This window comes from Dermacentor silvarum, chromosome 9 (assembly GCF_013339745.2).
Source record: "Dermacentor silvarum isolate Dsil-2018 chromosome 9, BIME_Dsil_1.4, whole genome shotgun sequence".
NCBI lineage: Eukaryota > Metazoa > Arthropoda > Arachnida > Ixodida > Ixodidae > Dermacentor > Dermacentor silvarum.
Genome location: NC_051162.1, coordinates 11376425 through 11389963, shown reverse-complemented (window position 1 = coordinate 11389963; position 13539 = coordinate 11376425). Strand labels below are relative to the sequence as shown.

At 43.9% G+C, this 13539-nt stretch overlaps 1 protein-coding gene across 4 annotated transcripts in view; it reads left to right on the top strand.

Annotated features, from left to right (window-relative positions):
• LOC119465128 (USP6 N-terminal-like protein) overlaps positions 1-13539 on the top strand; it is a 118536-nt gene that overhangs the window by 62472 nt on the left and 42525 nt on the right. For all 4 annotated transcript variants that reach the window (XM_049656109.1, XM_037725929.2, XM_049656110.1 and 1 more), the window contains 3 exons: positions 2361-2470; positions 4295-4343; positions 11766-11831. In XM_049656109.1, coding sequence (XP_049512066.1) covers positions 2361-2470; positions 4295-4343; positions 11766-11831 — 225 coding nt within the window. The remainder of the gene's footprint in view (positions 1-2360; positions 2471-4294; positions 4344-11765; positions 11832-13539) is intronic.

The following is a 13539-nucleotide window of genomic DNA, read 5'->3' as shown; positions in this document are numbered from 1 at the left end:
AAGCTGCATTTATCGCGAGAAGAGGCTTGGTCAGTCAGAAAAGACGCAAGAACAAAAGAAGTGTGGCGCCTTGAAGTTCCTGTACTAGCTCGCCGTGAAGTTGTAGATTTTGACACATCCGCTCAGGCTTAGTTAGTTTTTCGCCGGTAAAGAGGGACCATTTTGTATTCTAAAGGAGCCAAACGCTAAACGTAGCAAGTTTCAAGAACTTTTAATAAGCCGCGACAGTGAATATGAAAAAAATGCATTGAAATTCGTGACATCATGCTGACACACTAGCGCTGGGGTTTTGGCACGAAATTGGAAAAACTAGACATTTCACCTTCATTTTCTCTTCTTACACCTTACCATGAAAATAACAATAATAGACTCTTGAAAGAATACCGGTTTAGGTAATTTACTGTTTCTGTAGGGAAAAACAGCACTCCGTACATGTTCCATTGCTGCGATGCTTGCATCATTATCATCTGGGCTTATATCAAGAATATGTTATCTGGGGTTGTGTGCATTTCTGCAATGTGTGGTTCCCTGTGATGTGAAAGCAGAACTCTGCCATCCTGTGACATCCTTGGTCCTAAGCGCTTTCTGTTAAATACCATTTATTGCTTTAAGAGATGTGCCAGCCATAAGTGACTCTTATGGCAAAAACCACTTACTCATTCCTGCTCGGGGATTGCATTGTGCATAGCATGCAGTTTAATCATTTTGGGGGACGTTAATTGCCTCGTTTATCCAGCATGAAACAAAAGCATGCATTGCCTGTAGCAACGCCACACAGACAAGACTGTAGGTTCTGCCAGATTGAAATGGTAGCGTTATCTCTTGCTGTAACAGCAAACTAAGGTGTGCCATGTTCCACCCTATCAATAACAGATGGCGCAACTGTCTAGTTCCAAGTAAAATTGACATTTTCTTGTGCTTGTGTTGCACCGCTGCAGACGTGCATTCCTAATTCACTTTGGACAAAGCAGGCACCAAAGTGTGGTACAGTCGACTTCTGATCCCGACAGGGCTAACGGAATTGATCGAATCGTTCCGTAAACCAAATTAAAAGAGAAACAAAAACATACAGTATATTGCTGCTTTTTTTTTTGGCAGTATTTATTTTATTCAAACTTGCAAGCCAGATGTGCAACGAGCTTTTAGTGTTTACAATTAAGAGCTGATGTCCACCCACATCTAATGCACACCACTCTGGGGCTTTTGGTTGGGAGCGAAATAACTGGAGTTGAATTAACATAAGTCTACTGTACAGTAGCAGCTCGTTCATACGTCGCAGGAAAAAATGCGAGAAAAAAAACTTACTAACCGAGAAAACGTACGATTGGAAGTCACTAAATTGACAGACTCAACTGTAGTTGACAGATATCTACGTAATGTGAAGCGTTGCGCAAATCGTTGCAGCACGAGATGCTGATGGGAGCCGAACTGGTGGGGCTTGGGCGGTCTCAAAATGCGCAATGTCGATTTTACGGCCTTGGCAAGCTTATGTTTGCACTCCGCAGATTCGGCCTGCGTCGGCAGCTTCTTCAAGCGGGGCATTTTGGCAGGAAGTTGTGACACGCCCACTCGGCACAAATCGTTGCAGCACCAGATGTGGACGCGCCTCGAGCTGTCATTTTCCTATTGTGTGTGACTGGAAATATAAACAAAATCGAGCTGGTCGACCACACGGGAATACGATGCCTACGATGCTGCCAGAGCGATATGTGACGCGTTTGGGTTGTCGCCTATTAAAAGTGTGCAGTACGCTTCCAACAGCACCACGTGCTGTGAAACAGGTAAGTAAAGATGCTTATCGCAATAGGCTAGGCAGCGATGGATGTGGATGTGGAATACGACAACGTGGGAGCAGATTTGCTGGTACCGAAATAAGAAGCTGAGTGCGCATCACCGTTTTCACATGAGACAGGCGGCTACTGTTCTGCATCGCACGTGCCTCGTGCCTTTTCTTGTTCACATTGTATTTAGCAACCAGAAAACGTATCGTACGATCACAGTTTGCCGATCTAATGAATGTTAGTGCCGAAAGATTGTGTGTTCCGGGAATGTATGAACCAGTAAAACATAAGCGTAACTTTATTGGATCAGTGTTTGTGTTTTTGGTCACGAACATTGGTGCCGGGAGATCGTACGTAACGGGATCATATCAATGATCTGTTACGTATTCAGTTTGATACAGTAGAGCCTCGTATCAACGAGGTTCTACTGTATTAAACTGAATGCCCTGTAAACTGCTACCGCTCTACAAAATTAAAGAGTACAAATGAGCCAATGATTTGGCAAGAAGAGTCATGCATGCCACCTGGCACTCTCTTTAATGCTACGCTTGTCGTAATGCCCCCTGTCCACCGTTGCAGGAGATGCGGGAGCGTGCACGCTTGTGGTCTCCAGACATTCGGCAGATTGACTTGGACGTCAACAGGACGTATCGGAATCACATTATGTTCCGGGAGCGCTACAGCGTCAAGTGAGTAGTGCTCACACCATCATTTATGATTATGTGAGAGGGCAATAGACATGACAAGGTAAAACAAACACGTCATGTTGCGTTCTTTAGAAGTGTAACAATGCTAGCAGAAGAAATATGACAAATATCAAATGGACAGCGTACAGCAGCAAAGTAGAACATGCCATCTTTACGAGTAAACACACTACATAATAACACTAAAATGGTTCACTATATATTAACTTGGGAAATTGAGCTATTTATGATGCCCTCAAAATAAGCAGAAAATAAGAGTGGTCAATTATGCATGGGGTTCAGCTGCTCTGTTTTTGTTTTCCTAACTTTGGCATAGTTCTTTCAGTTTTTATTTCAACACAATTTTTTTTTTCTTGCATGAGTAGCCTTCTTTAGTGGATAATATTTCGCATCAAACTTACTGTTTTTTGACAATATCTGGTTCACTGATATTGCTGATGCTTAAAGGTGCTGTATAACTGCACATGAGATGGGACAAATGGAAGGAACATACAAAATGCTTGGTCAATTTCTTTAATTTCTTTCGATCCTGTACCATGTGCTTGTGCGAATGCCACCCATGCATGCCCCACGTACTAGGCTTGTGCAAATATAAATTTGGGGGGGATTCAAAGCAAGATGGTGTGAAGTGCCACCCCCACTGCGCCACACCGGCTGTTCAGGCTGTCTTGCACAAATTGAGCTTGAGGCTTTCCGTCTACATGTGAGCTTAGCCCAATTCTGTTCAGTAAGCGCAGGTGCGAACTTGGTGGGCACGCTTGCTGCTTTTGCGGCCGTCAGTCAGTCTTGCCCACACGTGCATGATCTCGGGCACCATCGCCAATGGGAGGCAATCTTCCTGCAACAGTTCACCGACCACCGCTGCACCTGCCTTGGCTGTTAGGCCTAATCAGCTCTGTTTCACCGGGCGTTGGCCACCAAAGTTACTGTTTAGTGCAGCGTAAAAACGTAAAATAAATTAAAGAAAATAATAAAAATAATCAATTTTACAGTAAAACCTAGATGTGGGGTATGTGCGAATTTCGACTTAAGGTGTGGCTTCACGGCAGTGTTGCTCACACTGCCGTGAAAACACTGTTAAGGCAAAGTTCTCCGCCTTCAGCGTCACCGAAGAGATGGGGAACAGAGCCGCTGGCAGGAGATAAGACTTGGACTGTTCGTGCATCTGCAAATGGAGACTGTTATTACGAAGATTCGGACTTTTTATGCAGTTATTTATGCTGGTTGTACATGCGCATTTATTAATTTTGTTTTTCTTTTGCCAGGTGTTGTAATTCTGAGTGGGGCTTATATTAGAAAAAAAGTATGCATGTTCATTCGTTTCGAATACCTTGAAAACTTCAAATACTGAAATTCGAGCCGAAGTGAACAGCATAATATATTCAATCGAATATTTGAAAATATTGAATATCTGTACAAGCCTAGCTGTTGCTCTACTTATCTGTAACATTTACCAACCAGACCAAAGTTCCTTCCAGACACACTGCTCTAGTGCGGTAATTCTTTTGAATTACGCTGTACCTTTTCCTCCCGCACATTGCACTTCTCAGTGCTTTTCAACCATGAATATGAACACTGCATGTAGTTATAAAGATCAGTAGGCAGAAAGTGCTCGAACATGGAAGGGAATGAAAGGTGCCACTACAGAAATCAACAAAACCAGGCTTCAAGATAAAAGACGCAAATCGTGCTTTGAGAATAGCTGGGAACAAAGCTGTGCATTGGGGCTACATAGCGTCTTTCTTTTGTGATGACGCATATGAACCCTGCCTTCCTTTGTGACAAACGTCCTTTTCCTATGTTTCCCAGGCAACAAGCCCTGTTCCATGTCCTAGCAGCGTACTCTGTGTACAACACGGTGAGCATCTTTCTTGTTGTTGTCCTCGCTGTGGCTATGAGTGTGTGTGCATTCAGTTAATACGCATTGTGTAATGGAACACTACCACTGTTTTCGTTTTGTTCCTTCTTGAGATGCTAATACCGTATTTACTCTAATCTAGGCTGGCTCCGATTCTAAGCCGACCCCCCAAAAGTTCGAAGCAAAAAAAAAAAAAAAACTTACCTCGAATGTAGGCTGAACAAAAAAGGGAGGACAGCATTCGCAAAATGAAAGAGCATTTATTAAGTATGAACATGCCGAGTTCATTCTATGCCACCATCGCTGCTAGCCTCGTCGCTATCTTCCTTACTGCTGACATCTTCAAACAGTGCGCTATATTCGGTACCATCAAGCACATTAGAGATGCTGCACTTTTTGAAGGAGCGCACAATCATTGTTCCTGGGTGCACGCAAAAAGCATCGGTGCACGCAAAAAGCATCTCCCGTGGCCCCCTCCATCGACGGATGTTTTTCTTATCGATGCAGAAGTACCGCCCGGCTTGAATGTTTGACGATGCCTCTACGGCTAGCACAACTACCGTATTTACTCAATCCTAACGCACCCTCCATTGTAATGCACACCCGTTTTCTGTGACGAAAAAAAAAAGTCCTTTACAATACCGCGCACCTCACGCTTTCAGACAGAAATAAAACTTTCTGTCATTTGGAAAAACAGATTTCCTCCCAATGCACTGAAGCTGCAATGAATAAAAAAAGTCACAGTTTCGCCCGAAAGGCAAATGTGCGCACACGAGCAAACATGAACAAATCTCGCTCGTTGACCGCGGAAACCAACTGTCAGCACAGGGGAGTGACGAAGCCTCTCGCTTCAATGCTACCTCTAATCGGCGAAAACATGGCGCGTGGCGGACTTTCCCCGTCGCAGATTGCTTTCAAGATAAGGTGAAGGCGATCGTATCGGCAAAGCGGATCATCGCAGATTACGTCCTGCTTGGGTCCACTGCAACCGTTCCACATTGCTACGTGTAGCATTGCTTTGCTGGTGAAAATCCTCTCCTTCTGTTTGCGGCCCAATTTCCGTCCGTCTCCGCACACACGATCACTTTCGTGATGAACTCGGTACTTCGTGCTGATAGAGCAGACGCAGAGAACGTGAAGACAGACGGTAGACTATTGCCTAAGCACGTGTAGTGCAGCACGCGGAGGAAGCTACGGTAGCTAGGCTAGAGAGTAGCTAGGCTCGACGGGCATGCCAGGTGGCCATTTTGAAATGCCGACGGCTATGTGGTAATGCAGATTTAGGGCCGTGGTAAAAGTGCGTGTTAGATTCAAGTAAATACGGTATTCGTTAGAAAGTGGCACTATAGTGGCATCGCCCGTTTGGTGCCATTACGATAACGCCACGCCACGTGCTGATACACCATACTGATGCTTCCGATACAACACAGGTCAAAATGGCGACGTCCCTTGTGTACTTCAGTTATGGTGGCTAGTACTTCAGTTGGCTACTGGTGCAGCTAGTAGCGGCTGCGATACTGACTTTTCTAGATGGCGCTAACTGTGCACTATATTTATCAGTTTCAGTCACTCTGTGGTTTCAGTTAAAAACTGTCGTGTTTTTTTTTAAATCCTCGAATCTAAGCCGACCCTAGAGTTTCGTATATGATTATTTGAAAAAAAACACTATTGGCCCAGATTCGAATAACTACGGTATGCCATATCCTTGTGGGACCCCTTGCACGTTACGTTGCGCGTTGCCTTCGATTCATTTCAAAATTAATTCGGAACTATTTGAAAACTGTTTGAAATGGTTTACTTGCATTCTTACCATCAGCTTCTAAGAAAATTGCCACTAACTTGTTATACACTGTGGTGTTGCCACAGACAATAAAAATTAGACTGACAAAATCGAGGGTTTGACGAAAACTCGTCTGGTCAAGGATTAGTGGGGGGGTTTACGACTCCTGTACGGGAGCCAAAATGTCTCGTTTGTTTTCTTTCAAAGTTTCGATTCCGTGGTTGGTGTCCACATTTATTAACCAAAAATACCCATAATCTTAGTTTTCAATACTGTGACATAACAAATAAATCCAGGATGCAGCAGTGAAATGCCAGCCCACCATACAATGTCAGATATTTTTATCTCTGCGTGTAGGGGAAAAAAGAAGTGTTTTTGGCATATGAGACATGACAGGGCAATCAATTTGTTTACGTACACGAAAATGCTGCCTTCAGCGTACAGTTGTGGTGTTTGAATGAATAGGTTGGTTTTTCACGTTTGTATCATGCCAGTCAGTATTAAGAACCAAACTGAAGGGATTTTTCTCCCACAGGTTTCTTCGAGTCTTGGGACAATATGGCTGTACACCCGCTTCGTGTAATGCCCTGTGATAAAACAGTGAATGAAATGAGTCATTACAGTCGTAGCCCATCAGTTATTTGTGCAGAAAGCCCTTTATGGCCTGCCAGTGAGCTAAGGCAAGGCAATTGGCCGAAGATATTCTTTATACCCAATTTTCTTTACTACCTTAGAAGGCACCACGAGTATTGGTCTGTGCCTCACCCACGTACTAACTACGGCTTTCAAACCCTAAGCTATACATTGCCTTCTCTGTTTAACAAGTTTGGCTTTTCTCACACCTCCATACGGGAACTTTCCTTTAACTCTCTTCGAAACTTATTTAGTTAATGTGTGCATTTCCCCGCTACTTTAATACTTTTTTGTGACCGCAACTTTCTTTGAATGTATCCGGAGATATAATGTATTTCTAGTATTGTCCATTTTATTGTGCGCTGTGTTTTTTCCAGTTTTGAGTCTTTCATGCTACTTCATTAGCCTATGCTATTTCTGTTTCCGTGCATACCGCAGTACCGATGTATACAGGGGGAAGGGAGCTTTGTCAAGCCGCGACTGAGGGGCTTTTTTTCCCTTCTCCTCAGCCATGTACAGTAAAACCTCGGTGATACGAATCTCGCGGGGTCGCGTGAAATATTCGTATCACCCGAAATTCGTATCATCAAAACATTCACAATATCAAGAAAAATGAATTTATTTTTACCAGAAAAGATTTCCAATAGGTGGAACCCCATTGATACCTTCCTCGCTGCTGCGTTTTCCCGGCTGCTACGTCGCGTTTTCGCGGTCTCGACCTAAATCTCATTGACTTCCATGTATAGTCGAATCTCGATAATTCGAACTCGCAGGGGCCCAAAAATTTGTTCGAATTTTTATAAAAGGACTTATTTTTGAAATATTCGTGCACCATAGCACAATGTACGAACGGTGCGATTCGTGCGCAAGCACATATTGAGCGAGGGCCACGAAACTGCCCGCGCTCGCTTCGCGATAACGGCTGAAAACGAAACTTCAGGGAGCTGGCGGCGCACGCACGGCGAGAGAGCGAGATTGTGGTTGTGAAGAGCAGTGTTGCCACGACACATAAAAAAAATTGTAGTAGAATATTTCGTGAAAAATCAGTAGAAATCAGTAGATTTTTCATTTCAATTATTGCAGTCAGTTTAGGAGCCCACGAATTCAGTGCTTATATTAGTACTCTGTTGTAGTATTGCAGCTTCTATAGGAAATAGTACAAAAATTGACCCCGAGATTTTTGGCGATACTTTTGAAAAACCCTGGGATCCAGACAGCCATTGTCCATTTAAAAACGGTGAAGTCCTCCGATGGCGTATTCGAAGGCGTCAGATGGTAGTTAGTAACTGAAAGCTTTAGAGTATAGTATCTTCCAGACAAGGGTAATTGGAGATCGCTGGGAGAGGCCTCCGTGCTGCAGTGGACATAAAAATAGGTTGATCATGATGATGATGATCCAGAAATAAGAAAACGTGAGTTCCTTATAGCTTACGCAAATAAACTAAAAACGTAAGTTCATCATCATCATCAGCAGCAGCAGCCTATATTTTATGTCCACTGCAGGACGAAGGCCTCTCCCTGCTATCTCCAATTACCCCGGTCTTGCGCTAGCGTATTCCAACTTGCGCCTGCAAATTTCCTAACTTCATCATCCCATCTGGTTTTCTCCCGACCTCGACTGCGCTTCCCTTCTCTTGGTATCCATTCTGTAACCCTAATGGTCCACCGGTTATCCATCCTACGCATTACATGGCCTGCCCAGCTCCATTTCTTCCGCTTAATGTCAACTAGAATATCGGCTAGCCCCGTTTGTTCTCTGATTCACACCGCTCTCTTCTTGTCTCTTAACGTTAGTCCTAAGATTTTTCGTTCCATCGCTCTTTGTGCGGTCCTTAACTTGTTCTCGAGCTTCTTTGTTAACCTCCAAGTTTCTGCCCCATGTGTTAGCACCGGTAGAATGCAATGATTGTACACTTTTCTCTTCAACGACAGTGGTAATCTCCTAGTCAGGATTTGGTAATGCCTGCCGTATGCACTCCAACCCAATTTTATTCTTCTGTAAATTTCTTTCTCGTGATCAGGGTCCCCTGTGAGTAATTGACCTAGATAAACGTACTTCTTTACAGACTCTAGAGGCTGACTGGTGATCCTGAATTCTTGTTCCCTTGCCAGGCTATTGAACATTATCTTTGTCTTCTGCATATTCATCTTCAACCCAATTCTTACACTTTCTCGATTAAGGTCCTCAGTCATTTGTTGTAATTCGTCTCCATTGTTGCTGAATAGGACAATGTCATCTGCAAATCGAAGGTTGTTGAGATATTCGCCGTTGATCCTCACTCCTAAGCCGTCCCAGCCTAAGAGCTTGAATACTTCTAAGCATGCAGTGAATAGCAAACGTAAGTTAGTGGGGTCCTATTCTCCTGCAGAACAGAGTAGGCGCTCAAAGCGCCGCAGGAAAAGAGTCACCGTCGGGGCTGCGCCTCGGTCGTCGTTGCAGCAGCGGTCCTCGTCTACTTTCTCGCTAAGCATCGGCTAGGCTGTGATGTGGTCCGGTCCGCTCGACGTGGGGACCAATGAGAGATTGCGCAGCCGCGTGACGTAGTCGGTTGCTTGGCGACTATGGATCCCGCCCAGATCCCGCTGTGCTGGTGGCCCCGCTGGCTCGTCCGCCGCCGCTGTTGCTCACGCGTTCGTATGATCCGTAGCGGCGCGGCAACACGTTCGGAACAGCCGATTTTTTTCGTATTGTGAGCAATGTATTTCGGCCGGGGAATGTTGCGAATTCGTACCAACCGGGTTCGTATCACCGGGGTTTTACTGTATTTATGTATGCATGTCTGGAATAAAGACTCTAAAGACTCAGATCAACTCTAGATTTTTTTTTTACAAGCTGTGTAACCTCATTGAGAGCATGTTTCGCAGCTCAGTTTGAAGCACTCTTTATTGACTGTTGCCTCGTGCTAGTTTGAGAAAATGTTTGTCTGCTGAAAACGAAAACCTTGTGATTACAACTGTTGAAATGGTGAAATTCTTATGAATGCACAAATGCTCACATATACAAACTGAATAACGTTATAAATAGTTCGACCTGTGTATTATGTGCATTGAGCTTCTTAAACTTTTGGTATATTTTGTGGAGTATTCGCAGTCAGCAGTACTACTGGGTTGCACATTGCCGTTGCTCAGTGCATTGCCTTTGCTTCTTGACAGCCTCCTGATGAGTTGGCAGGAACAGGGTACATCATGTGGATGAGAGACAGTGGCAACAGCACACACAGATGGACGAGTCTTTTGTAGGCCTTTTTTTTTTCTTTGCTGAAATTCTAAGGAATTGTTTCAAGCAGCCAAGTCGTGCAGGTTGTGTCTGAGGTTGAAGCTAGATTTACATTCAACATTACTAGCAGCACAGATGACGGTATAAGAGATAAGACTGACTGCAAGATAGCTCGGTGCATAGCTGGAAAGTTTCCGTTCATAGCAAGCAACAGTACAGAACATTTCCACGTCTCGTCGTCTCTGCCTTTTGCCATTTTATCAGATTGAGTCAGATTGAAATGCGCACGCACACAGACTTAACGAGGATCATAAGTGAGAAGAATAAGGGCATCCGAGGGGCTTAGTATTTGTTTTTGTTAGTTGCAGCTGTATTAAGAAAACGGACAATGAAGAGTGTAGCAAGAATTGACCATTTATGGATGAGTGTTGCCTGAAGGCAACGCACCAGAACATTTTTTTAGTGCCGAGTTTTGGTTTTGAGTATGAAGTTTCGTGACAAGTGTCTTGGGCCAACACCAAATGACAGGCAGCAAGCGTCATTAGTTGGATTAGGGCACGGAACACAGAACGAGGGAAAAGTTTGGCTGGCGACTTGCCTTCGTTGTTTCAAAGCACAGTCAGAGGAGAACCTCAGCTGCAGTGGTGTCACGCAGGAAATTCATTGTGCACCTCCGTTTCACATCCATCGAGGGCTGTCTGTACTAGTTCCACAGGAAGCTATAGGTGGCTCAGGGTGAAGATCGCTCCCAGTGTTCCGCCTGGTGTTTTCCATCTATTGCTGAAAAATATTTCTTTTCATTGAATGTCGTTAATCTGGTGTACTTTTTGCAGCTTTAAAGAAAAAATAGATGTTTATTGTGGGTGTTTTTATGTCTCATCTCTAGATGGTTAATTGTTATGTTTAATTGAAATGTAGAAAATATGGAAAGAAGTTAATGTAAATGAAAAGACAGCTTGCCACAGGTGGGAGCCAGACCCACATCTATTGCATTGTGGACGTGGTGCTTTCACCTATAAACTGCAGTCATTGTCCCATCCAATGCTCCCAAGATTAGTGTGAATAATTACACTGGAGCAAGAACGTGAAATGACAGACAAATGCTGACTTCCAACTGTTATTTATTTGATGCGCACATGAAATTTGTAATTGCAAAGGAAAAGATAGAAGCAAATCCTGGTCAGTTTATGACTATATGCCGACTTCAAAACACCCTATCTAGGGGCCCCGCATTCTGCGCAACCTAAATATGATAATTCTTTTTGCGAAAAAGCAATGGAAGGCTTGCTGACATCGCCATCCTTAGCAATGGCCACAGCTTCAAAAATAATTCTAGTTTGATTGTTCACTTGCCTTCCGATTATTGTGGTGTCTTCAAACTGAGGGGCGCATCCACAATCTGAACAATGCATCGCTGAGAAACCACCCCTGCCATTCTTCACTTTTTGTTTGTGTTCTTGGAGACACACGTAAAGGCATGCTTAAAGGCAAACAAAAAAACGTGTAGAAAGACGGGGGACGGTTTCTTAGCGCCACTTTGTTTGGAACAAGGAAACTTCTTTTCAAATCAACAGTTGAAGTTTAAAGCCTGTTCTACCTTCCTTCTTACTACCACTACCGTTAGGCCTCAACCAGCCTGCCCAGCAACAAATTTTACTGAGCAACTGATGCATTGGGAAATGGCACAGTATGGAATAGAGGGAGGGCAGGCTGTCATTTTAGTTGAGAATGAGTTCTAGCCTGTCTCTGCCGAGAGTGTTGGCTGAGCCCACTGCTTTTCTGTGCCCTGCAGGAGGTGGGCTACTGCCAAGGGATGAGCCAGATTGCTGCTCTCCTGCTTATGTACATGAACGAAGAGGTGAGTGGAGCCAACGCATCGAATGGTTTCGATGAGCGTGGGACAAGTAGAATGACACATGCTGGCCAATTCTTACAATGGTATTGTCAACTGCCCAATTTCTAGAACTTGTTTATGATTGCAAACGTGTAAACATGCTTAAAGTTGACACTTAACTCACCCAATTAATTGCGCTGTGTACAGTTGTTGTAGCAACTTCAGTAATATTGCACTGTTTCGTTGGTGTCCAGTTTAGGGCAGGCCCGATATTTTTTAAAATGTGTACAGTTGCCAACAGATTTTTCCGACCTGTTCAATTATTTGGACGTATTCCCACAGTACCTCCACATAGTTAATAAAAGGACAGTATGACAGCAACTAAAATTTTGAATGCCATTGCTAGAATATTTCGTAATTAACCTTTTCACTGCCGGGTTTTTTGCTCACTGCTCCTCACCCCCTGCCGGGTATTTTTTTCATATTGGTTCAGTGGAAATTTCATGCTAGCAATGCACCATGATACTCCACAGGACATGTAAAGGCATCAGCAGTTCTTGAATTTCTTCGTCCGTCAAAACACGGACGCACGTGGCACGCTGACTCGCCGTGGCTGTTGCGCTCTGCCGAGACGAAGCTGTGCGGGTGTAAACATGTGCGTTCCATCTGTTGTCTAAAATTTAATTTACAAGTTCTATGTGTTTAGGTGACCTCTTCATAAATGGTGGGACATGAACGCAATTTCTTTTTGCACGAGTTATCTCGGTAGTAGCAGTTAAAGAGTTAACATTTATGAATGTTTTCGTTTGTCTGTAGGCATGCAGTTCATTCTCACTGTTAATATTGCCTCTTCAGAGTTCCTGCTGAATAAAATTTTTGAATTTTTTAATGGTGGAGATTGCTAGTAATCAAACACATTTATTTTTGACTAGTATTCTAACGTTGAGGTTGCCAGGCCTGCGGTAGATACTAATTGGACAAGATAGCAAGGTGGGCGAGTTCGTTAGGATTCATCGTACTTTTGGTAACAGCACAAAAGCAAACAAGGACAAAAGAATGAACACAACACATGACTCACAGTTGTGAGTCAGTGCCGTGTTTTCGTGTTTTTCTTCCTTTTGTCCTTGTTTGCGCTTGCGCGCACACCAAAAGTACAATGAACCAATTGGGCATGTGTGTTATTCAGAGGTGTCATTTGGTGTTGTAAATGTTAACACAGTTCAACACAGACCATGTCCCCCCTTAGGTCTGTTTTGCTCAAGCTGTCGTCACCTTATCGTGTGTGTTTCTGGAGTATATATGAATAGCTGTGTACTCAAGAAAAAAAAAACTTCTTTTGCAAGCCCTTCTGATGCGCTTTCTTTTTTTGGGAACATTGCAAATTACTGCTCCAGTTTACCACTCCAATGAATTAATAGTTAAATCTGCATGTTACACTATCCACAGATTTTATTCAAGCAATCGCAATTCGGAAACTTGTTCTCTTCACTCATCATCGTCGTCTGAAGAGGAGACTGAGCTTTCCTATGGCAATATTCTCGGGCGATCACTTTGTAAATTGTTTCACTTGGCTCGGCACTGAAGGCGTGCCCACCAAGTTTTTCTGGCGCTGTGCTAAGCACGCTATCGGCTCCAAGAGCGCTGTCGGCCTTCGAGGGGTTTGCTGCCTGGACAAACCGAAACTATGTCCAGGAGTGATCGCCCGAGAATCAAGTCATCTTCTGTGCCTTCA